We start from the raw sequence: 26559 nt of genomic DNA, 5'->3' as shown, positions 1-26559 counted from the left end.
GTTGTTTGTGGGATCTGCTGTATGCAAATTGGCTGCTACACTTCCTGCATTACAATAGATATGACACTTTCAAACCACTACATTGGCTGTGAAGCACTTTAGAATGTTATAAAGACATGAAAGATCCAATTAAATATATGCTTTTTTTCATTCTTTAGATGGACAGCTTTGTTCAGGATGGCTGGAATAAGGGGAAAAATGCACATAACCGGGGAAATGTTCACCTTATGCTCTTATGCCTACTATGTAGTGTAACTGAGTTTCATATAACTTTTTTGACATCCCCAAAATTTTCACAAGACACACCAGTAACGTAGTGTCCTGGTTGCTGACATAATTAAAAATTAATTCCTAATTTTATTTTTCCCTCTTATAAGCCAAAAATCAGCTTCCTTGGAGATCATTTTTCTTAATTTCTTTTTTTTTGTTGCCTCGATCTTTTTGTATTTTATTGACAGGCATTCTGTATATTTTATAAATCAAAGCATATTCCCTTAAAATATTTTGTTTGTATTTTATCCTTGCTGCAGCAGGGTACAACCACAATATCCAGATATTCAGAGATTAACTTTGCCATGCTTACAAATGTACTTTTATGAGGCATGTTTGCTCTGAGAACCTTGATATCTCATTAGTGAATGGTATATGGTGCTGGCAGTTAAGCTGACTGGCATCTGAGGAGGTGATTTCTTCAGAATAAAAACCTTTGTAGTCAGAGCCGTAAGCCACTGGGATACTGAGGTTATCTGATTAGTAGCCAGGCCATTCAGCCTGTAAGCGTCCTAGTTCAATTTCCTTGAAAGGTCATTTGGAGTAGTGATGGAACATTACAATTTGTTTCAGAGCCCTGGATTAGCTATTTTCTAATAAACCTGTTCAGCAATCTTATTATACTCTATAAAGCGGGTGGGACTTAAACCCGGGCCTCCTGGCTCAGAGGTAGGATCACTACCACAAGATCCCTAAATGTAAAGTTGCCATAGTCCTAGTGGACCATAGAACTGCTCTCTTATTAGAGACAGATGACTAGTGGTGAGTTTAACTGGGGGCCATCACATCCCAGGCAAGGTTGAGAGGGCAGGACCTTCATGATCTTCAGAACATCAACTGAACCCACGCAGTTGCCCCCACTCTGCACCGCAAATCAGCCATCCAACCAACTGAGCTAATCAACTCCAAAACTAATCCAGTACTCCCAGGAATGCAGTATAAAGCTGGACTCTGGTAGGACTTTAAATCCCTTCAACCTCCTCTGACCACAAGTCCAACACAGTATCTACTGCACTGCAGTGCCATTTACAAAATCATGGTTTGATCTGTGGATATTTCTAATCAACATATATGGGTACGTGATGATACACCTCTGGAGCAGGTGGGCCTTCTGGATAAAAGGTACAACCATGACCATAGCACTGCAAGAGCCCATAAAATCTTAGCATAAATGATCGTATTCAGTTTGAGTTTGAAACTTATGATGGCTGATTTAAAACCCACATTTGCAATGGTTGGGAATCAAACCCTGGTCAACTGCTTGGAAGGCAGCAATGCTCACCACTGCCCAGGATTAGGATGGGGAGTGGAGGAAAGAGAAGAGGAACTGGGGCTTCTATTCTTATGGAGGAGAAAGTGAGGACTGCAGATGCTGGAGATCAGAGTTGAGAGTGTGCTGCTGACATAACACAACAGGTCAGGCAGCATCCGAGGAGCAGGAGAATCGGCATTTCGGGCATAAGCCCTTCATCAGGCCTGATGAGGGGCTTATGCCTGAAATGTCAATTCTCCTGCTCCTTGGATGCTGCCTGGCCTGCTGTACTTTTCCAGTACTACACTCCCCCTTCTATTCTTACGCATTGTCTTGTACTCTCTGCTGAAAAAAACATGCGTGGCTTTGAATGTTGAAAGATCAGAAAGGATTCTGCTTTGAGATTCCATTTTCATATTAAGAATTATCAAATGGATGAGGTGCTTGAGGGCAGCCATTATCGGGCCTTTGAGTTCAAGATTATTGGCTGTTTTTGGAGATCAGTGTATTGAAAACAGCAGAATATGAAGGAATGTCATCAGAGAACTTACTCCCAAAGGATAGTAAGTTGTGAACGAGCCCATGAAGGAAAGACATGAATACAGACAGCTTAGTGAATTTTGTAGTTTTGAATGTTTTTTTTATTGAGATATGGATGGGGAATTGGATGTAGTTAAAGAAAAGAATTCCATTTCATTTATATCAAATATTGGGATCTCTCACTTTCACATCACTATTGAGTGAGCATCTACAGTTCAAGATGCTATCTGAATGAAAGTTGTTGATGTCAAGAGCAGAGGGATTTTGGAGTTCAGTTTCAGATATACATGGCATTAAATGGACAAGACATGCACCAAGTGGAAAAGGCCATTCAAAAAAGCAAACAGAATACTGGGTTTTATGTAAAGAAGTGTAGAGTCCAAAAATCAAGACATAATAGTGAGTCTCTATAAAACTTTCATAAAGGAGTCAGCGCAGCATTACTTTTGAGCTTCATGCTCGTGGAAAGCAATTGAGAGGGGATACTGCAGATTCCTTAGGATGGGAGAACCAACAGAACACAAGACGCAATCAGATGAATGTCGTCTCTTTGTGCTGGCTGTAAAGGGTTGGACATTCCGACTATGCAGTGGTTAAGCACATAACTGTCCATAATTCAACACTGGCATTGAATTACATTATCAAGATAACAATTAGCCGAAACCAAACAATCTGATATCCGAGGTTAAGACTTAAGAACATTGTTGGGCTTTACTAACAAGTGGGTAGGATTTTCAGAGATTCTCATAAGCTCCTACTTTAACTTCACTAAAACCAGGAAAAATTAAATGGTTGTTTTCATTTTCAACAACTTTCCACAAATTCTGCCAATCTTCCACTGAAGAAATGGAATGGGGTTGTGTGTGAAGTGTAGGGATTGAGAAAGTCTTCTAATCTCAACCTGACCCAAATGTTTAATTCTAACACTGGTACCCAGTCAAACTGCTGTCCTGATCTGTGCTGATATTTCACTTTGCTTCTAGTAACTTCAAAGTGAAGTACATTAAAGCACAGCAGTCTGGAAGAGTAGAAGCCAGGATCTCATTTGTCTATGGAGATCCAAAGGTTATGCACTTCCCTCAGTCCAGTGCAATGCATCATCTCACAACAGACATCAGAGTGGTTATGTTGACACCTGTTTGAGCAGCCACTCGCCAAGATAGTGTCAGCACAGATAAACTCAAGAGCAGTGGAAAATAATACCAGCAAAGACAGCTGTACTTTCAACAAAATAATTATTGGAAATCTCTGCCCATAGCTGTCACAGCATTTTTCAAAGCTATTTTCTCCTGTTCAGCAATCTGGCTGAATCCTGTCCTTAGCTGAGGTGGCAGATTAGAATGCCTGCTGCCAAACCATTGACAATGCAGAGAAGAAAGAGCATAGACCAGTAAGAATTCTGTCTTCTTTATATTTTTTTTCTTTTTCCCTCCTGCCTCTATCCTAAAATGAGTGAGACAACTGCATTTAGCTCACCTCCATTTGAATAAAGATTCAATTCTTCACACTACTCCAGGTATTCAGTTGATATGGTAGACTATGGGGTGGATGAAACAGGATGAAACACTTCCTGCAGAAACAAGGAATGGTGGAAATTAAGTGTGACTTGTGCTTGTGTACATTGGTGACAGAGATCAGACCAGATTGTCTTTCTGCTAAAGAATTAGCATAGAGGGAAGTGGGAAGAGAGAAAAAAAATAGAAAATACCTCAGTTAAAAAAAAGAGGGAAAATAAATTAAATATAAAAAGATGTATTTTTGTCAATCGAACACGATGGAAGTCCTCAACAAGAACTGTGTACTCTAAGGTCTAAATTCTTAAATGAGCAGTTTGTGCAATGTGTGGGAAGTTTAAGACAGCCCTCTTGTTCCCACAGCTAATGCTTCCCTTATTGAAATAAGAACCTCTCAGATGTTTATTGATGGGAGAAAGAGAGAATTTGCGCACTAATTCAGGAAAATGTACAAGGAGGAACATTCGTAACTTTCCCTTCTGTATAGCAAGACAATTCCTGGATGCTTTCTTTGGCAGATCTGTTGCTGTTTTCATTAAGCATATGCAAGCATTAAAAACACAGAATTCTAGGGTTCAACCCAGTTAAGCAGCTAATTTAAAACATTTTTTAGGCAAATACAAGGTGTTTCAAAATCAGTGCAGCTGCATCTGGACAAACTGCAAATGATCAGAAATTTTAAAAAGCATTTAAATAATGTGTTGGTTTGAATCCAGCTGATAAGGCAGCTGATGTCGGAGACTGCATACGGCCCACCCAGGACTGAGAAGGTTGGAGCTATTGTGTGTCCCTTATGACGTTATAAAGAATAGGAAATATTGTGACTGAGAGGGGAGTGGACAACGTTTTTCCATCCATATGTTAATACTCCTCTAACTTCCTGGCCTCAACGAAGCACATGAGAATTCTGTTGACCCTCCCTCTCTCTTTTGGGAACCACTTGAATGTTGTTCTGTCTCTGCTAACAGTATAGCTAAGGCAAGTATTTTCTGGCAGGCATTAGCTTTCACGTTATCATTCCACAGCATAAGATATGGGACATTACCATTAAGAGATGCTTTCAAAGACTTTTCTCTCCATCTCCATTGGTGAAGCCAGAGTTCTTTAGTATCAAACCCAAAAGGCCATTTCTTCATGCAGATCAGGATTAGTAAGTATTCACAGGTTATTCAGTGAGTGTAGCCCAAATATAAATGCCAGCTAACTTAACACATTGCAAGCCCAACATGTGACCTTCTGGTTTGTCTGAGTTGGTTTTCCAATGAGTGGTACTTCATCCATGAAACCACCACTTGGGTTTTGCTTCTGGATCAATTGCATATCTGGCACATACTGCCAGACTTCAAGTTTGAGCTTCCAAAGTAAACAAAAGAAGATTTTCACCTGCTTGTTTTCATCATAGTTTGCACACCTCCTCTCCATGGAGATGCTGTTCACTTGTATAACACCAGAGCCTACATTCTGGCTGACAAAGCCAAGGTTTCGGAGGGCGAACACCAAGTAAGTGCTCGAATTGAATAGCTGAAGGTTTGCAGTTCTCTATTACCAAGTACTGATAACTTCCTCCTGCTTGTCCAGGAGGGACTACACTACCAGCTAGAGCATTCACTTATCAGATTCTCCAAGGTAAACTCTAAAGATACTCAGGAGAAAGTGAGGACTGCAGATGTTGCAAATTGGAGTCGAAAAGTGTGGTGTTGGAGAAGCACAGCAGGTCAGGCAGCATCCAAGGAGCAGAATTGACGGTTCTGGTATAAGCCCTTCATCAGGAATGTAGGGGGTGGCTGAGAGATAAATAGGAGGGTGGGTGGGGCTGGGGGGGGGAAGGTAGCTTGGAAGGCAATATGTGGATGCAGGTGGGAGGTGATGGTGATAGGTCAGAGTGAAAGGTGTCCATCCTCCTTTCCACTTATCCGATCCACCCTCTGCTCCAACCTATCACCATCACTCCCCACCTGCATCTACCTATCGCCTTCCCGGGTACCTCACCCACAGAACATTCCTCCCCCCTCCTCATTTATCTCTCAGCCCCCTTTCTCCTGTTCTTTGGATGCTGCCTGTCTTGCTGTGCTTTTCCAGTGCCACACTTTTCGACTCTAAAGATACTCAGACTTTATTCTCAGGTCTTGAGCTCTCCAGATTCCGTCAGTGAGCTTGATTAGCATGCCCATTATCAACAGCACCCTAGATTTGCCTGGTTCAGTTTTCAGCTGACCAGGTCTGTCACAGAGGGTCAATGTTACATCTGTTACTAGACATTCAGAATCATCATTTTGAAGCCAAATAACATCCCACTCCCCACACACCCCTCAAACCTCTTGAGACTCTACTCACGACCCCTTGCCTCACAAAGGAGGATGGTCAGTAGTTACTTGTTACACAGCTGAGTAGTGTGGACAGCAGATACCAGAAATACCCCAAATTTAGCTAGTGAACAACACAGTTAATCATAAACTGTGGGAGTACATTATCATCATCCTCTCCTGACCTAGACATCAACACAGTCTACCTGCCCCTACCAGCACAGACAGTCTAGAATTAAATTACGGTTAGCACCAAGCACTGGATGTATGAAAATGTGGTTTCCTACCTGACCTCCCAGGTAGCACCGTCGAGTAGCTGCCTTTTCAAGATTACAATATTTTGGAAGGACTACTCGGACAGATTGTTTTACACCAGTTAGCTTGATGTTCTGGTGTGACACCACAAGCTTATTCTTCATCAACTGAGAATATTCTGTGCCAGGTACAGCAGTATAAGTGCATCTAAATGGGTAGACTATCCAATTAATGATGCAATCACAAAGTCAGTTCTTTCTTCGCCTAATATCTGCACACACTTGTTACCCAACAATCCCTTGCTGAGAAAAAAAACAATCCTTTGCTGGAATCTAATAATAAACACTGGCCTTGGTTGTTTAAACCCCCTGAACTATCATGAGACTAAATACATTGAAGTGGGCAGTCCATTCTCATTGCCTGCCAACTGCCATACTTAATAATAAATGGAATGAGAAATTTTACTTTATGAAAATCACAAAAGAGGATCTTAGTGAGTTTTGAGAAGATTTGTGGTTGAGGTTTTGGATGTAGGTTGAGGTTTTGGATGTAGGTTTGCTCACTGAGCTGAAAGGTTCATTTCCAGACATTTTGTTACCTTACTAGGTAACATCTTCAGTGGACCTCATGTGAAGTGGACCCCATCTACCACCCCCTGAGAAAAGGAACAGGAAGTGACTTCACCACCAGAAATGACATTACCAACCCAAAGAAACCCAAACACATAAATAGAAAGCATGAATTTTCAGCCTTGCTTCGCGTGAGGCCCACTGACGATGTTACCTAGTAAGGTAACGAAACGTCTGGAAATGAACCTTTCAGTACAGCGAGCAAACCTACATACAAAAGAAGATGCATGTAGACTGGTACAAGAAATAAACCAACAACGGCACTGGATTCCAACAGAGGCACAAGTAATTTACCCTAAATCACCCAGCATGTTTTCCAATTGTAAAATACATTGAATTTTCTCCCTCCTTTGCTTATTTTTCTATTCCAAAGAAGATAAATCATCTTGTGGAAGAAAGCCACAGGTGTTAGTAGTCCTCTGGTACCTTGGCCATGCGGCCTTTTATTGGATGGCATCTCTGTCAATGAGGCTTTGGTTGGTTAAACATAGTTATGGGGAAGTGCACATGAGAAAATCTTAGTTCCATGGTGCAGTTATTCACATAGCCATGAGGTAGTTCTTCCCTATATCATGAATGAAATGTCTGCACTGAACAGTTTTATACAGTGCACCTTTACAATGGGCATTTATACTTTGAATCAATTCAATCTTTCTGCAAAATTTAAGTAACATTCACTATTAAATTATTCCCATTAGCCTCCAAGTTTGATAAAGTTAATCTTTTTACCTGGACAGTGTCTCCTCTCAAATTGACCTAATTAATATAATTTTCAAATATTTGCATAATTGATATACATTCCATATTGCCTTCTGGATGAAGGTGTTCACATTTTAAATCCCTGACTGATGTGCCTTTCCCTACTTCTCTGAATTTGGCCCCTGGGTCTCTTGTCAACATTGACTAGATTCAAACATTAGTCAGTCTGTCTTCTTTCTGGCTGTAAAACATATCAGTTCTAGTGAACTGAAGCTGCTAACTAGGTTATGGCAATGAATGCTTCACAACACTGCAAAATAAAAGTCCTGCCATCCACAAAATCATTTTAAAACTGAAATATTTTACAGAAAATTCTGTTTGGAATATGTTCTTTTTCTATATAACACTCTATTCTTAGTAATTCTCCAAGCCAGTTCTGAGCAAACCATTGTTATGGTTTGGAATTAGCATGAATACACAAAAAATCCTTAACTCGGAGATTCAGTAATGTCTGCTCATTCATCTCCACTGTGCTACTAGATTCAGTTCAGCTAATTTTCTCTAATACTATCAGCATTAATACTATCAGCATTCTCTAATACTATTAGCATTAGCTGTATGTTTAAAAGAAAATCAAAGAAAATGCAAATGTTAGTGAAGTTTATCATAATTCTCCATGTTTGGTCTCGTTTAGAAAGGACACAGGTGTACAATCTGATGAAGTAGCATGTATTGTTCAAGCATGTAATTTCTCACATGTTGAATTAACAATTGGAGGTTGTGGGTCTCACTGCAGGGGAGGGGAAATCCGATGCAAATTCACCTTAGCTACTCTATAATAACTCTTGGCAGGTGGTAGATTGACAGTGGTTTGGGAGCCGCAATCGATACCCTTCAGTTCTTTATTCATTTTTAAGCACAGTAGTAGTTAATAAAATCACAAAAGATCATCCTCTCCTCTATGTCTGAATACAGCACTTGTTTCTTTACGAAAGTATAATGGGGAATGGAATTTGGAATTTATAAAGGAGTGGATTTTCAACTTGCCACCCAAGTGTCTAGTTGACATTCTGCCACCCATCATAGAAATTGTCTTTTTATCATTTCCATTGAAATCAGTTTGACATTTTTCATAATTACTAGCTGATCCACAATGTCAGTTCTATGTACAGAAGGCAAGTTAAAAATCTATCCCAAGGCGTTGAAAATTAATTAAAGAATGGAGGTTGCGTGGTCTGAGTTCAAATAAGAAAATTAAATCTATATATTTTCATTTATTTCATCTTGCTGCACTGAGTCATTTTAGTAAGATCAAAATTGCATATTCTAAATTGCAAATAAATGTATCAATGAATTGTTAACATGACCAGTTGGGCACAAACATGGTAGTGTTTCATTCCTCGCAGGAAATAAGTCCTGACTTTACAATTAGCAACAAAAACAGAAATTGTTGGAGAAACTCAGCAGGTCAGCACACCATCTGAGGAAGAATCACTGGACTCAAAACTCTTTCTTCCCAAAAATTCTGCCAGACCTGCTGAGTTTCTCCAACAGTTTCTGTTTTTGTTTCAGGTCTCCAGCATCCGCAGTTCTTTGCTTTATTTTAGAATTAGTGTATTGTCCTATTCATTAATTGGTGTTACAGAGTAAGGGAGAAATGCTGATAATAGATCCTAGAATGTGCAACTCAGCAGTACTGTTATAACTAATAAAAGCTTACTTGACATCCCTTGTTACGTTTGTTCAAACTCTGACTCTGGCAAATAACCAATCTGTTTGTCTTTGTGTGATGACTGTCCATCCATAACTTGGTCATTCAGTGAGCCTCCTCTCATGACTACATCCTGTCTCCAAGAGGATATTTTAGTTAAGTGTCCTTCTTGAGGGGAAAGTTGACATTTCATTCATTAACCTTCCAAGCAAGGAAGGTGTAAATTGCTAATTCCATCCTCCTCCTCCTCCCATTTCTAATTTTAGAAGCAGTAGCATCCTCGCTGATTACAACCAAAATAGTACAATAACACAATAACACATCAAAATTAAAACTGAAAGATTGTCATTTGTTTTTCCGGCTTCTGTTGGCATAGAACAGGCCTAGGTGTCATCACTGTCTCTCTTTGAAGCAGGTTATTTTTGGGTCAGAGTATTTGTTGGAAAATGTGTGATGTCAACATAGCATAGCCTAAAATAAGTATAGAGAATGCTGGAAATACTGAAATTGGTCTGGCAGTATCTGTGGAGAGAAAAACAGAATGACAACAAGAATTTTATCAGCACATCATCGGTTTCACTGCTAGGATCAAATATGCATCCCAAGCTCATTCACGTGGGTCAGTGGTGGGACAGCAAAGTGGATTTTTCTGGTGACTGCCAAACAAGAAGCTAATGCTGGGACTGCCATCCAAATTAAAGATGGTGGCCTGTCTCTCCAAGCTGCTGGCTCAACTGGAGTTCTGCAGTGTCACTGATGCGATCTCTACATTGTCTGCAGGGACAGAGAGGCAGGCAGATCTTGGAGATTGTCGGGAACGGTGAAAAACTCTACAGCAGTGGTGTGGGATCTGCAGGCACAGTCTCCAATGGCCATGGAGCATCCAAAAAGAAAGGTTTCCCCTCTTTTCAACCCTATCCCAGAAGTAACTGAAAGGCAATCTTGATGTATTTGGCAGTCTCCCAACATATAGGAGATACAAACAGCACCTTAAGATGGAAGCTCTGAAAAACTTTTACATTTTTTTAAAATCAAAGGCCATAGCCACCAGGCCATATTATGGAGGAGCAGAACCCTCTACTGGATAGCCCAATGGCTATACTGGGAGGTGGGCAGGCAGATTTCACAGCTGGATGGAACACTAGATTTCCAGGAAGCTGCTTCCATATCTCTTGGCCATATTCCAGCCTTGGGTGGGAACCCACATCCTAATTGGAAAATTCAAATCCACAATGAACTCTGCCTCTCTCTCCACAGGTACTGTCAGAACTTGATAATTTACAGCCTTGCTGTTTTTATTTCAAATTTTCAGCATGCACGGTATTTTGCTTTCATAATAGTGTAACCTAAAACAGACACTGATGCTAATAATCCTACATTGCCACACTTTTTAGAAGCAGCCTCATTGTCAAATTTCCCCAACCACGCATTTGCAGTTGCTGAAGGTTTGCATTTGCTCAACCTAAAGTTTCTGTCTTCCTTCAAAGGTTTCACAGTATATTTGTGGAAGTTCGTAGGTAGAAATCCCATGTTCCAACTTTAACGAACTGGTTCCTGTGTTCATTTGAATTTCTATGCGACTTTTAACCATTATTAATCAAAGCAGAGGAATTTCTACCCCTGGAGCCTCACTTAATCTAATTTTATGTTACCTCTAAACTCAATAGAAAACCACAATCCTTTTCACCTGGAAAGGGAACTTTCATGATTATTTTTCTCTTGAGACAGAGAGATGTTAAGACTTTAAATAGCCATTTTTGGTTTTGTGTGTATCTTCAATTTGTTCTTTTTGCACTTGTGGAAGGTTAAAACAGCTGTACCGCTGTGGTATTGTGCAATGTATTTTGAAACGTTCTCATTTTGATTCCTCCTCTGAATTTTCAGGCCCTGTAGAGGGGGACAGGGAGAATAGAGGTGGATAGAGCCAAAATTACCATTATAAGGTGGTACGCTAATTTCTTGGTTGCAGATAATTTGGCAAAGGCGGTTCTGAGCTATTAGGGTTACCTATTCGCACAATAGTGGGTAGCAAATTCAGTTCATTAAAGAGCCTTATTAAGTACGCTTAAGGGAGGTTGACTGGGGTATCCTGTTGGCTTCCAGGTTCCTGAACTGACAGTGGAGAGGGTGAAAAAATTATTTTATTTGCCTTGGGCTAGCGCACTAGGCAGGTCTAAAAGTACTCTCTACTTCTCCACCCATTCCCACACTGGTGCCCTGGCTTCTGTTTCTGTTATTTAAACTTCTAAAAAAATGTTGGCGAGAGGATGCCTCCATGTTAAAGCACTCTCTGTTAGTAACTACCTATTGTAGTCAGCTGCTCCTCCCAAGCTGGAAAACATTGATAGACCCTTTAGTTTCAAAAGCCTGCTGGCTGCCCTTAAAAAGACATTGCCCGTGCCAATTAAAGGGGCATTTCTTCTTGAAAATCCCAAATAGTGATTTCCAATTGGGCAGGTATTCTACCCAGCAGAGTTCTGACCCCTGTTTCCTATCACTGGTGAGGAAGTCCAGCCCCTTATCACCAGTGGAATAGTGGCAGGGTGTTTCAACTGCCATGTGTCCCTTGGCAAGTTAGAGATTGGCATAGCCAGCATTTCTACAATTGATTTACTTTCCAACAAGAGGCACTGGATAGATGAAGTCTGAAAATTGGTTGAGTAAAGCATCCTGCTTGATTGTGGTGTTCACCATTGTCAAAAAGTCTGCATAAGCCTAAATAGCAAGCTTACACACAAGTGTGAGATTTTCTAGTTTAGCCTCAGGAATAACATGATTTTCTTGTCCCGTACTAAGAGTCAGCTCAACAAGGTGGAAGCACTCATCCCTCTGAATTGGAATGCTGTGGGCTCAAAAATAGTTCCTTAGTCGTGAAGCACTTTAAGACATTATGAGAACGTGTAAGAGGGTATACAAACCTCTGACTTTACATTAATAGTGTTGATGGGAGGGCTGGTATTGAACTGCAATTAGATTAGATTAGATTCCCTACAGTGTGGAAACAGGCCCTTTGGCCCAACAAGTCCATACCGGCCCTCCGAAGAGCAATCCACCCAGACCCATCTCCCTCTGACTAATGCACCTAACACTATGGACAATTTAGCATGGCTAATCCACCTGACCTGCACATCTTTGGACTGTGGGAGGATACCTGAGCACCTGGAGGAAACCCAAATCCAAGAGCTTGTTAGGGTGCAGAGATCACATTGAGAGCTCAGGCATGCCAGCCTAGTTCACTAGGCCATTTGGTGATTCATTTTAATATGTGCACCTATCTATATAAAATGGATATCAACCAGTTCCTTCTGTTAGTCCCAGCGGGATCCCTGCTGCAGTACTGATTTTGTTGGTGTGTTAATGAATTCTGAAGAAAAATGATTTTACATTTTAAGATCTATAATACTGTTGCTCCACAAAGACTGAAAGTTTCTTCACTGTTCTTAACAAATATTTCTGTCATCCGTGCTCTATTTGCTTTGAACATATTTTATTTATCCCTGTATCCCAGAGAATGTTTTAATGTTGAGCAGGTTGGTTGTTAGGACAGGTGCAAGATCCTATGGGAATAAAATAGGATTCATTGCAAAGGTTGCTGAAGGTTTTAGTCCTTTGAATATTATTACCTTCCTGAGGCTTTGGCCAGCAGTCAGCAGATAAATACTGTCAATGTTTAATTAGTCTCCTGCTGGAGCCCACTGGGGTTATTAAATGGTTCAGATTGTAGAGACATGACTGGTTCACTTAGACATGCTAAATTGCACAAGCCCTGTGCAGTGCTGACTGATTTTACACCTCTCTCAGCTTCAGGATTGCAAATGTGCAATACAGCTTTTTCATTTCCTCTGCCAATTTTCTTCTCTCCTAAAAATGTTTACATTAAACCCACCACTACCTGACCCAAGTAGTCATTATTCATGTGTAGATGTTGGCAGGCTATTTGAGAATCACAGTCGAAACCCTCCTTCATCTCGCCTCTAGCACCTGAAAGTAGAAACATCGGTGGTTCTCCTCCTCCACCCTCAAAACTAAATAGAGACTAGTCCAGACTAGAGATCAGAACTTTGCATATCCAGTCACTACAAAAAAGAATGAGGCATTTGAGGACCCTGTGTAGTAACCTGCCATCACTCTTTGGTGTATATCTGCTTGTTCTCTTGCCAAAACTGGATGAAATTTTTAAAAATGAAATAACCAAAAGTGACATAATGAAAGGACCATCGTCAAGCAACCAAATGTAGGCTAGCAAGGGAGATTATAACAAAAATGATAGTTGATTAATATCAGATTAAACTGAAGGGCCCTTGTTGTCTTCCAACTGATGTCTCATCCCATATTTCAATTTTCACGTCCTTGGGTTCTCCCAACCTTTGTTGATGAATCTGCTGGTGGTACAGTAAATGTTAGTACAAACTAGAGAGGTTATAGGCTTGATCATGATTTGTGCTCAGTTTACTGACATCAGTGAGAAGAGTGTGGCATTCTTTTCATAAGCTTTTACATCTTGCTGAGGTACCTTCAAAAACCTGCTTGTTTGACCACATCCTTAGTTGACGACTGTAACTCCTTTCTTTAAACTCCTGCTTGACACCAATGTTTTGCCCACACTGTTCCTCTGTAAAAAGCAGAAGTGTTTAATATTCAGTCTTTGCCAGATGTTCCAGTTCTATTTTGTCTGAAGTCTAATCTTCCTTTCAGACATGTGCTGTAATATAATAACGGTCTACAGGGAGTGATTACAAGGTTGTAATCTAATTGGACAGCTTAAACAACATTATGACCATGAAAGTGAATCTTGAGCGGTTTGTATTATTTATTCAGTAAATTTTTAAATTGTATTTTCTGCTGTGCCCACTCTTTTATGTTTAACCACTCCTGACTCTCTGCCAATAACTATGCCCCAGTTGAGAGGATATTTCTCTGTAAACAGTTTACAATAACTTGTCATTTCCATGTGACCCCCCCGACCCAGCTGATTTATGTTTGGGGAAGTGATTAGTGTAAGCTGCTGAACCCCTAGTTTTTTAAGTTATTTAGTTATTTACAAGGCAAGGGTAGTCAAACATGGTGTCATTAAAGGTGGCAGGATAGGTAGAGAGAGCAGTTAAGAAAACTCACAGTATTCCGGTTTTATTATTAGGGGCATAGCATACAACAGCTAAATAGATTGTGCTGAACTTGTTTAGGACATTGAATAGACTTCAGCTGGATTACTGTGTAAAGTTCTGGGTGCCACACTTCAGGAAGGATGTGAATGCGTTAGAGAGTGCAAAGCAGATTCATACAAACAGTTCCAGGGATGTGACACTTCAGTTCTAAAGATGGATTGGAGAAACTAGGATTATTGTCTTTGGAGAGCAGAAGGCTAAAAGGAGACTTGATAGAAGTTTTGAAAATCATGAGGGATCTGGACAGAAAGGAAAGGAAGAAACTGTCCCCGCTGGTACAAGGATCAAGAATGAGACAGCACAGATTTAAAGTAATTTTGAAAGGAAGCAAATGCATTGTGAAAGAAAATAAAACTTTTTCTTCCATCTGGTGGTGAGGGTTTGGACTGCACTGTCCAGAAGTGTGGTGGAAGCAGATTCGATTGCAGCATTCAAGAGGATATTAGATGATTAATTAAATAAAAATAATATGCAGGTTTGAGGCAAAAATGCAGAAGAATGGCGGAAAGTCATAATACTCACGCAGTCAGCCAGTGCAGATGGCTTCCTTCTGCACCATAATGGTTCTATGAACATGGGCTTTAACCTCTCTTGCACAGGAGCTGCCAGAAATGGTGCCATTGTTAGCCACAAGCAGTTCATAAACATTACTTAAAGATGCTACTGATTAAATCCTCAGTCGTTGTGTTGCAGATCTTGTGCTGGTGCTTTTTTTTTAAAAAAAACTGGCCACTAGGTCTGTTAGTCTACTGCGATTGATGCAGTCTCCGAAAAGTCACAATTCAATCCACTTGCTGAACTTTCCACCTCAAGTTAGTCATGTTACTAATGTCACCTTGTTCACACCAGTACCTAATGCTACATTATGCAACATGGCTCTCCACAAATCTCATGTTTGGAATAGCAAAATCTAGAATTGTATCTTTGAACGCCTAATAGAAACATAAAAATCAAAGTATAAAAATTCCACAATCGCCACGAGGTTGAATGATACTGAATTGCTTAACATTCCGGAGGTAGTTTTCCAAAGTTCAGTGTTGATATAAACTGGCTTAGTACTGTACTATTTTGAATTATGGGAAATGATTGAACAACTTAACAGGAGGAGACAAATATTCCCATCCTCAATTAGGGGGAGCCCAGTGCAAAAGGTGTGGCTGAAGCATTCACAGCAATCTTCAGCCAGAAGAGCCAAATGTATGATCTATCTTGGCCTCCTCTTGAGTGCCCCAGCATCACAGATGCCAGCCTTCAGCCAAGTTGATTCACTCTATGTAATAGCAAGAAATAGCTGTAGACACTGGGCATTGCAAAACAATGGACCCTGACAACAGTATTAAAGATTTGTGTTGCAGAATTAACCACACCCCTCGCCAAGCTGTTTCAATACATCTACAGCACATGTCAGCACTTGATGCCCATTTAAGTCCTACATGCACAAAGCAGGACAAATCCAACCTAGTCAATTAACAACCCATTAGTCTACTCTCAAGCATCAACAAAGTGATGGAAGTTGACGTTAACAGTGCTTTCAAGCAGTATTTACAAAAGTTTAGCGTGCTCACTGATGCTTAGTTAGGGTTCTCTGCTGGTGGAAGTCATACCTAGCAAATAGGAAGATGGTCATGGTTGTTGAAGGTCAATAATTTTAGCCACAGAACATCTCTTCTAAAGGTCCGTAAGGTGGTGTCCTAGACTCAACCATCTTCAGCTGCTTCATCAATGGCCTTCTTTCCATCTTGGGTCAGAAGTGGGGATGTTTACTGCACAATGTTCAGCACCAGTCACAACTCGTCAGATACTGAAGCAGCCCATGTTCAAATGCAGCAAGACTTGGACAATATTCAGGCCTGGGCTGATGTGCTGCAAGTGTCAGGCAATGACCATTTCCAAGGAGAGAATTGAACCGTCTCCCTTTGACATTCAGTGGCATCACCACTGCTGTATGTCCCACTTTCAAAGTTCTGGAGTTACCACTGACAAGAAACTCAACTGGTCCAGCACTGTAAATATTATGGTGACAACAGCAGGTCAGAGACTGGGAATTCTGAGTGAGTACCTCTCTTTCTGACTTCCCAAAGACTGTCTGCCATCTATACCCAGCAACATAGAATGCACTCATTCAAAATAACCTTCTCATTATAATCTTCTCCGTGGCAATTAGAGATGGGCAATAAATTCAGTGAAGGCTAAGTCCAATTATTGAATACAAATGTTTCCAGTGTTTTTAATAGATTACTATACTTATATTTAATCATTGAGGTGATACAATTGCTGGTTATTGTTATTTTCCATTTAACACGCTTAAAAGCCACAAAATGTGGGTACCAGTACTGCACCAGCAAGCAGGTACAACTAAAGTTGACAGTTTCATATTTGTTCAGCAATTGAGTGGTCAATTTTTGCGTTAGTCATTAAATGATGGTGACCCTCCATCCAAATACCTGAATATTTGCAATTACTCTGAGGGCTCAGTGGGCAACTAGTTAACTAATACTGAATAGTACACATCAAGCTGGTCCCAGCTTTAATTTGTCATTTATCCTCAATTAGCAATAGTAGTGATGGGAACATAACATTTGGGCTCAAAGCCTAAGGACAGCAATAGGGAACCCCAAGCTAGCAAGTATGTGTGTGCAGCTACAAGTTAAGGACAGATTAACATGTTTGCACTATCCACCACAGCACCTACAACTTCAGGCTCACATGAAGAAAAGCATGGATGAGGTACTGAAAGGCTGCAAGCATTAATGCAGCAGTCCAGCAAAGGTGTGGGCCTCAGGCGAGGACGGAGGAGAACAGCAAGGAATTGGAAGAAAAGCAAATGGTTGAATACTAACTGCAAAACGAAGTACATTATTCAAATCAACATGATTGGAAATGAGAGCTGTGTAATTTCTATTCTCTGTAGGTTTCTATAGTAAAATAATGCAAGAGCAGCTGACCATAATGTTTGTGGAATGATTAAAAAGATTTGTCATTTCATTGGTCCACATTTACCAAGTTCTTACCTTTTTTGTTGATTGTGGGAAATTTCTATATTCAACAATCAATATCCAGCAGCAATTGCAAGACATTTATGTCTGTGAAGGTCAAACAATGGCACAAACCTAGAGAGTTAAACAAAAATAAGATGAGTGTTGAAATTGCTTCCCTATATGTGTTCTCGGGGTGGACATATTCTGCTTTGTTCCTTGTCATTGGCGTTGTCATGTCAAATTGCACTGGGAGTTTAGGATGTCACTACATTTTTCAAGTGAGAATCAACAATTGGCAACCTCAGTTTTTGTTTCAATGCAGTAGGTGCTGACTGAGTACAACCTGCCCTGCTATTAATATTTGATATTGCAGTATCAATGACCTGAAATTGAATATCCTCGTAGATCATACATATAAGGAAAGGATTGGAAGAGATTGTATTATTTTGAGTACCTTAAAAGAACCGCTCTTAGTTCTGATGATTTATTCTTTTACAGAAGGCTGATCAGACTTTGTGTGGCATGAGCTTGCCAGGTTTCACATTTTAGCCTAACATCTGGGTCATCCAGTCAATTGGCAGCAATCCAAAAACCAGCTTTGAAGATAATATATAGGGACCAAAGTTCTTACGATGCTCTGGGGTTGGGTAACTTAGAAAGATTGGAGATAAGGACAGATTTGCACAAAGGATCTGTTCTAGGAATGCATCAGGTCTGATCTGAAACAATATTGTTTATCAGCAAAAGATAGGAGAAGTTATATAGGACATAAATAACAGCTCAGAAGGTTACAAAGCTGACATCCACAAGAGTGAACCTCAAGCAGTTCATACAGCTGTCAAAAATTTAATAGTATTACACGTTTCCAGGCATTGTTTATATTTTATAAATAATATTTTAGGGGTAAAAGGGTGAACATTTCTGTTGGCATTCCTTTTTTTAACAAAGCTTTTCATGTTGTTATCTACAAACTTTTGACATGATTGTAGTTCTTTTGATAGGAGATGGACTTGTTTAAGAAGTTAGTACTAGGATCTTTGTTATAAAGGACAGATAAAAATGCTTCTCGGGTCAGAGAATTTTGCTGGGGAAAGAACAGACAACTGCAAGCTCTGGTTCCTTCCAAAAGAGGCGAATTCTCGCAAATAAAGTTCTTTCAGCAAGACTAACAGGATAGTGATTTGGGAACTCTGTTGTTTTACTCCTTTCTCGGTAAGCCATGCTGGGGAGGGTGGGTGGGGTGCTGCAATTATTGTGCCTTAGTTGCTGCCTAAGCTTATATCTACAAATTCAGTACATCAGAGCCAGAGTGAACTTGGTCTGAATGGTTCGGTAACGCATTGGGTAGTCCATCCACCCCTCGTTATTTCACAATTTGAATATTTTCAATAGTTCTGTCATGATCTAATGATAAAACTTGGTACTGTATATTAAGTCAAGTACGTTTTAATTTCGGAAACTGTCATAAACAATTCACCATTTTTTAAGGTTAGCAAGTTATTTTAATTGGTGCTTAAGTCACGTGGCAAGATCATAGTTATTGTTTGAAGCAAATATTTGAATAAAAACAGAAGGCGCTGGAGAAACTCAGCAGGTCTGGCAACATCCGTAGAGAGAGAAATAGAGTCGACATTTTGAGTATAGCTCCAAAGAGATATACTGGACGTGAAATGTTAATTTTGGGCTGAATTTTCCCAGCCACTGAACAATGTGGGTGTGATGAGAAAATTTGCATGATTTGGGTAGCGAGTAAATTCCCAATGCAAGAGCTAAAAGTCGCATTTTCCAAAGGAGTGTTGAACAGTGAGATGAGATTCTCATTAGTGAGCGGCGAGAGGCTGATTTCCATGGATCAGCATATATTAACATCTCATAGTGACATCACCTGACCTCATTGATATTCCCATTCTCCCACCTTCAGGATAAAAAGTAGATGGAGACAATTCCCAACATGAAAGTCAGATCAGTAACCTTGTGACTCCAAAGCACTGCTTGTTCGTCTGGACCTTGTCAGTCACCAACACCTCAGGGCACACTCCATGGGCAATGACTGCACATTCTCTCTCCCCCCCCCTCCCCCCCCCCCCCCCCCACCCCAATCCACCAGGACCTCCAGGTCCCTGTCAGTAAAGTAGAGTGACAAATACCCTCTGAGGCAACTGACAGGAACTATGATGGGCAGCTGCAGAGTGCCTGACCCAGTGTACAGCTTGGTTTTAAAGGTGGTGCAGATGGCAGAAATCCAGGGAGGTCCCAGCAGCGGCCTGTGTCGAGTGGGAGAATACAATGGGGGTAGGGTGGCATAGGGATGTGGTACACAGGTAATGCAGTGAGTTTGGGAAGATAGCACAAGAAAACTCACTAGGGCTCACAGAAAGAAACCCTCCACTTAGTCAATTTCTAGTAAAATTCAGCTCTGTGTTACTTTCTCCATAGATGTTGCCAGGCCTGCTGAGTTTCTTCAGCACTTTGTTTTGATTTCAGTTCTGCAGTACTTTAGAATCACTGTAACTGTCTATGTTTTAATGTCTTGTGATGATGATTTATTACTTGGACTGTGTGGTTTTCATTGGGAATTGCATTTTTATATGCCTGTAATAAAAATACATGTTCTCCACATGTTTTTGCATAATTATGATGGTAAGTACAGTTGAATGATTATACTGAAGGAGGGGAGAGGAAGGGAGTTGGTTGCTTAACTCAGTTAGCTGGGCAACAGGTTTGCAATGCAGAGTGATACCAATAGCCTGGGTTCAATTCCTACACCAATTGAGGTGACCATGAAGGACCTGCCTTCTCAACCTTTCCCTTTGCCTGAGGCATGGTGACCCTCAGGTTAAACTCACCACCAGTCATCTCTCTCTAATAAAAGAGCAGCCTTCTGGTCCTATAATATCTGGCATTAGCCATTAATAGTCTATGAAAGCTCATTCAACCTGGAAAACACCAAAGCTGAGCCCAATCCTGTCCTCACCTGCTGTCTATGCACACATATTTAAAGCATTGTTACTGGTTTGCAATCGGGAGCAGGAACCCTGACAGAGGCGAATTAAATCACTCCTACCGCTGCCTTGCCTGAGATTCATGGATTCACTGTGCATCAAGCCTGGCTTCTCCTGGCTCCATGGGTCAGTTGGGGATGCTGGACAGACCAGGATCATTTTAACACCAAACATATGGGACTGGATGGGGTAGGAAGGTAAAATATAATCTAAGCCTATTCATACATAGAAGCTAGCTAATCCTATCCCCAGCCTTCCAATTATGTACCACACTATGCAGTGGCTCATCTAACTGCAACATTATTATTACAGTTCGTAAATTGGGCTGTTTTTGCAGTTTCTCAGATTAGTTAAAGGAGGGTTTTTTTCACTCACTTTTAGCTTCAGGCAATTACAAAATTATTTGCCAATAAATTTGGCCCAGGATCTCAAAAATTCATAATCCACATAATTTACAATCATTAACTTGTGCAATCTTGACATTGTGACTACTGTATGACAACCACACTGACTCTCTCAAGTTGTAAAAAATATACATTTAGCTGTTTTACTTTCAGTGCTGTGGTGTTTATTTTAACACTTTTTAGTTTTCAAATGCTACTGAGATTGTTGCTGAAACTGCTTCAGAGGAGATATTGACCCTAACCATTTCAAGCAGTGAATAATAATGATGCATGCAGGAGGAAATTCATGCAGGTGTCCCTGCAGTTTTCTCAGTTGATCTATGTATACTAATTCAACTCCTTCAAAGTCTTGGGGTCTAGCCTATAGTATTACACTCCCTGCCCCCGCAAATCAATCACCCCAACATCAATGTAAAAACTGCTTCCTGTTTGTATAGTTCCATAGGTAAGTCTACTACTGTCAAGTGTGGTATTGACCAGGTCAATTATTCCTCTGTGCTCTTAGCTAATTGTAACACAGCATTTCCCCTCTGAACTGTCCGTAGGGAAATTGGCTCTTTGGGTGAGTTGCTGCATACTTGCCAGCTCTGGAACCACAACGAGAGCAGGTGAAAATTAGTGAGAAAGTTTTTTTTTGTCTTTAAATTTTTTTAGATGCCGATTTTTCTCTTGTCTGACCATTGATATCATAAGACAAAACTGCAGAAAACCATAAGGTATTTTCTAAAAAAGGAAATTACAGGCTATTGATATTAATCGTACCCCTTGAATGAGATCTTTTCCCTCCAAGGGCATATTATCACCTTTTAACAAGTCCATATCAAAATATTTGAATTGCAGTGTCCCTTCATGCTGCTGCCAAGATTCCTGATGAAAATGTTCCTTCAGATGCGTATGATTGGATAAATAGGATTTTGCTTTTTTCCCCCTCCAGCACATTCCAGTTGATGGATTTTAACCGTATTTCCTAAGTGCAGTGCAGCCTTAAAGGCAGGAGGTTGATTGCCACCTCTAAGTTCTCAATAAATCAACGACAAAACAGCAGGAAAAGACCCTCCGGTGTCCAATTTTGACATTAATGACCTAATCCATAGTGACCTAGTCAAGTTGGTTCCTGTTCAGTGAATAACCCACTTCCCACAAATTGATTTCATCTCTCAGGAATATTCAATGGGCTTCTTCAGTTTGTGATGAAGATATTCACAGCTTTAACATGTATTGTGCTGCTGGTGGAATGTTATGACCATGCTGAGTGAGAAATCATGTTTTCAGTTCTATGGTTTTGGTGACATGAGGATACTATCTTCTTTTCATTAGGTTTATTTACTTGGGTAACCTTCTTTTCATTAAGTATATTTCTTTATTCTGTCATTTTCTATCCCTTTTCTTTGCTGAAGGTACCATCTCATCTTGGTAACCCTTAAGTACATCTCTTAAGTAGGTGGTCTTGATGTACAAGTCCAATCCAGTGAGTATTTCTCCAGTTATTTGACCTTGATGGGCAGCATAGCCTCACCATATCCACACATAAGCACTTTTCAAAAGGGCCACTTAAAAGCAATCAGGAATGGGGAACTCTAGATAATTACTTTCCCCACTGCAGAGCCCTAGGGTACTGAGCCAATGTATCCTGGTTCATTTAAAGATTCTTTTAATTATTTTAATTTCATTGTCACAGAGCTGGAGAACTTTATTTGGTAAGTAAGCTCAGGATGTTTAATTCCTATTCTTTTTATCTTTCAGATAATTCATTGGCCACTAAAACAGGTGGCTGTTTCCCTTCTAAAGCCATGGTAACACTGGAAAATGGACAAACCCGAGCTGTGTCAGAGCTGAATCCTGGGGACTGGGTCTTAACAGTGAATGCAGTTGGCCAGGTGGTCCCCAGTCAAGTCCTTCTCTTTCTTGACAAAGAAGAAGAACTGAGAATCTCTTTTACTGTGCTGGAGACTGAAGATCCCAGACAGCGGCTGGAACTCACAGCAGCACACCTCATCTTTGTTTCTGATAATAACACTGACAGAATGGAGAACTTTAGACCGACATTTGCTAGTCGAGTACGTACGGGTCAGTTCGTCCTTGTGAGAGAGATTGGCTCAGGCCAGTTGCGTTCATCTAGGATTAAAGCTATCTATGTGGAAGAGGACACTGGTGCCTATGCACCACTGACATCTCATGGCACATTGTTAGTGAATAATGTACTGGCATCTTGTTATGCAATGATAGAGAAGCACCATTGGGCACACCTGGCATTTGCACCTCTCAGACTCTTTCACTCATTGACTTCTTTGTTACCAGTTCTCCATCCTCGGTATGACAATGCCACACAGGAGAGTGGCATCCATTGGTACTCCAGGTTTCTCTACAGCTTAGGTGAAAAGGTTCTAGACAGGGAAATGTTTCACTCTTTATGAAGAGTTGCAGGAGCAGGCCAACATTGCCTGATGAAGATGCAACCTCTGTGTATCTGAGATGCACCAGGTCTATCTGCATAAGTACCTGCATGGTCTTCAGCTTTAAGCAGCATTGTGGACTTCTAATTCTGTACAAGGGAACTCCACTCCCAGGGATAGAATTTATTTTGTGTGTCAGTAAATATACATTCAGAATATATTTTTCTACGTCACATATATAACTTTTAATTGTCCCACTGAATGTATATACTTTAAATATGTTGCGTGGTTAACGTAATCATGGTCAAAAACAAGTCAGTTTGGGGAATTATTATAAAGTTTATTTTTATATTTCTGAATTGTAATATAATTTTTTGGGATAAAGTCAATATTAATAGAATTATGTTGCAGTATTTCTAATAGTAATGATGAAAGTATGTAATAATGTTTTGTTAATTTAATTTTCTTTGTTTTTATGGAACTAATGTCTGTCTGATCCCTTTGAAATTTGTATCTCTCCAGCCACTTTAACATGAGTTGGGTCAAGTGGCATTGCTCTCACTTCTGTCTCCTTGCCGCTTTCCGTTTTGTGTGTCTTTTATAATATCTAATCTGTCTGTCTGTCTGTCTATCCTTGTGCTCTCCCTTTTTTACTCACTTGTTTCCATGTTTAATTTTCTTTAGATCTGTTCACCCATGTTATATATTTGTTTTTCGATTCATTTTCTGCATAATTTCCTCTGTAGCTCCATGTCATCATCTTTAAACAAATGCAGAAAAATGACAGGTGTAGTCACTTTTTAACCTATCTCACTTGTATTGAATTTTTGTTCCGTAAATCTCTCTTGTGTGTTATGTAAGGAATTTAATATTCAATTGTTTTAATCTGAATCAACTTCAATTAACCTGCAGATTGCACTATAACCTAGCTGTGAACTGGTCCATACATACTTTAGATTATCTTATGCATGTGGTGTTGTAAACCTCAAGGCAGGAGTGGAGCAGGAAATCTGACTTTATCAGCCTGATCAGAACCTATTTATATTGCAGTTAGTTAAAAATCAACATGAGGAGTTGGGTGTTTTTACAAGGACTCATGCTGAAATAAATGCGCTTCATTTTTTATTTAATAGCTGTAATTATGGAACAAATCTTTCAATATTGTGTCTTTTTGTTTCACTGTTTCCCCACATCCCTCTCTTAGATTGTGCTTCTTTCTCTCTCTCTCTCTCTCCTAAGGTTTATAGCTGTTTGCTGATGCTTTTAACTGAGTTTGTACGTGCTTTACTGCATTTTTACACCTGTGGAATCAGACTGACCTCCTGGCACACACCTGCACCTTGACTGTGCTGTTTAGATAGGGCACTGATTTTCTTGGAAAACATTAACCAACTACTTGCTGCTGGCAAACAGCATACTGTTTCTGTGCTGAGAGCAGCCCGCCACTCCCAATGCTGCCAGCTGCAAACTTACCACTTATCAATAAAATGCAATCACTCCAGTTAATAAGTAACCCAAACTTCACATTTCCTTTTGTTGGAATCCTTGTATCTTTCCAATGGGTTTGTTTGCATACTGCTGTCTTTATTTGTACACTGCCTCATCTCCAAAGAGGCCCTTTGTGCCTCCCCATTACATTTTATTGTGCATACAAGACGAAGACCACAGTTGATGCACCATTACGTATTCCATTTCTCACTGTTCTTTCAGTTTAACTCTATTACCATTTCGGATGGATCAAAACAAAGATCAACTTGCACTGCTGGGACAATGGTAGCACTATGTAAGGATAGTGAATAGTGGAGATAGAGATTGTGGAATTTGTTTGCTTATCTTTGGAAGAGTTGGGAAGAAATTCTACAAAACACTTTTGTCTAATGATCAAATAAATTCAGTAGAGGAACACGTAGATGATTAATAGAATATATCTGGTCTGCGAGGTCAAGATCTCGGTCTGTGATTTCTTGTATTTTTTCCATTCCCTCTCTTTTCTTCTGAAGCCATGTGTACATGTTGGGGTAATGTTTCCAAGATTGTTTCTCATCCTTAAATAGCTTAACTACTATTCATAGTGAGCCTAGACAATGAAGGGAGTGTGATGGAATACTTTCCACTTGCCAGGATAAGTCTAACTCCAACAAAATCCACGAAGCTTGAGCCCATCCAGGACAAAGCCGCCTACTTGACTGACTTTCCATCCATAAGCATCCATTCCTTCTAGCACCGATGGTCAGGAGCAGGCACATTACAGAAATTTGCTGAAGTTCCTCAGGCAGCACTTTCCAAACCCATGACCACTTCCAACTAGAAGGGCTGCAGATTCATGGGAACACTGCCACCTGCAAATTCCCCTTCAAACCACTAACCATCCTGACTTGGAAGTGTATCCCCATTTGTTCAGTGTTGTTCAGGGTCAAAATCCTAGAATTCACTTCCTAATGAGATTGTAGGTTTACATGGATTGCGACAGTTTAAGAAGGCAGCTCACCACTACCATCTCGGGGTAACTGGGGAGGGTGACCCAGCCAATGACGCCAACGTCCCATGATTACGTTATTTTTTTAAAAAATTCCTTGAGTCTGTTCTGCCATTTAATTAATATTGCTGATCTGTACCTTAATTTAATCAATTTGTTTTGGTTCCAACTTGGTTTGACATTCTGCTTAGTGTAAATATCCTGTGATCCACTGTACCGTTCTTTCTGCCACCCTGTTGGAGATCAGTGGACTCAGTTGCAGTGTTCAAGGCTAGGTCCTTCAAGCTCTATTCCACTTTATGTTCCAAAAACTACTACAACAATTACAATTTAAAGAGCACAACAAGGGATGCAATTACTTTGTCTTAATTCAGCATTGAGAATTAAAAATAATTCTGGCCACTCATTTCTTTCTGTTGCTACCCTCTTGCTTCACAATCAATTTTCATTCGGACAGTAGAAGCATTTTCACACTTTGCGATAACTGCAAATCAAGGCCATCTGCTTCACATCCTATGGTGAATAAAGTGGTTATTCTATCTGACTTCTCAGCAAAACTTTAGTTATGCTTGCCAAGGTAAGGAAGGTCATTGTGAGGAATTAGACAATTGGCCAAGTACTGCCTGGATAGTTGTAGGATACTCTAGCTACAATGCAGAATTGTCTCCCACAGTATGCCTTAGCCTCAGCTTCTGCAGTTCATCCTGATGTCATAGAGTCATAGAGATGTACAGCGCGGAAACAGACCCTTTGGTCCAACATGTCCATGCCGACCAGATAGCCCAACCCAATCTAGTCCCACCCGCCAGCACCTGGACTATATCCCTCCAAACCCTTCCTATTCACATACCCATCCAGATGCCTTTTAAATGTTGCAATTGTACCAGCCTCCACCACTTCCTCTGGCAGCCCATTCCACACACGCACCATCCTCTGCGTGAAAACATTGCCCCTTAGATCTCTTCTAT

The 26559-nt window shown here is 40.3% G+C and overlaps 1 protein-coding gene and 1 long non-coding RNA gene across 2 annotated transcripts in view; one reads left to right on the top strand and one right to left on the bottom strand.

Moving 5' to 3' along the window:
• dhh (desert hedgehog signaling molecule) overlaps positions 1-26357 on the top strand; it is a 107801-nt gene extending 81444 nt beyond the window's left edge. Inside the window, exon 3 of the mRNA XM_043681825.2 lies at positions 22466-26357. Coding sequence (XP_043537760.1) covers positions 22466-23136 — 671 coding nt within the window. The 3' untranslated portion in view covers positions 23137-26357. The remainder of the gene's footprint in view (positions 1-22465) is intronic.
• On the bottom strand, positions 13673-18452 carry LOC148134660 (uncharacterized). Its single transcript, XR_015755714.1, has 3 exons — positions 17350-18452; positions 14861-14940; positions 13673-13785 (listed from the first exon to the last, which is right to left on the bottom strand). It is a non-coding gene; the product is annotated as an uncharacterized LOC148134660 (long non-coding RNA).
• Positions 26358-26559: the final 202 nt, after the last annotated feature.

This window comes from Chiloscyllium plagiosum, unplaced genomic scaffold (assembly GCF_037043375.1).
Source record: "Chiloscyllium plagiosum isolate Xiang-an unplaced genomic scaffold, Cpla_swu_hap1 HiC_scaffold_53X, whole genome shotgun sequence".
Lineage (NCBI taxonomy): Eukaryota > Metazoa > Chordata > Chondrichthyes > Orectolobiformes > Hemiscylliidae > Chiloscyllium > Chiloscyllium plagiosum.
This window is presented reverse-complemented; position numbering and strand designations above follow the sequence as displayed.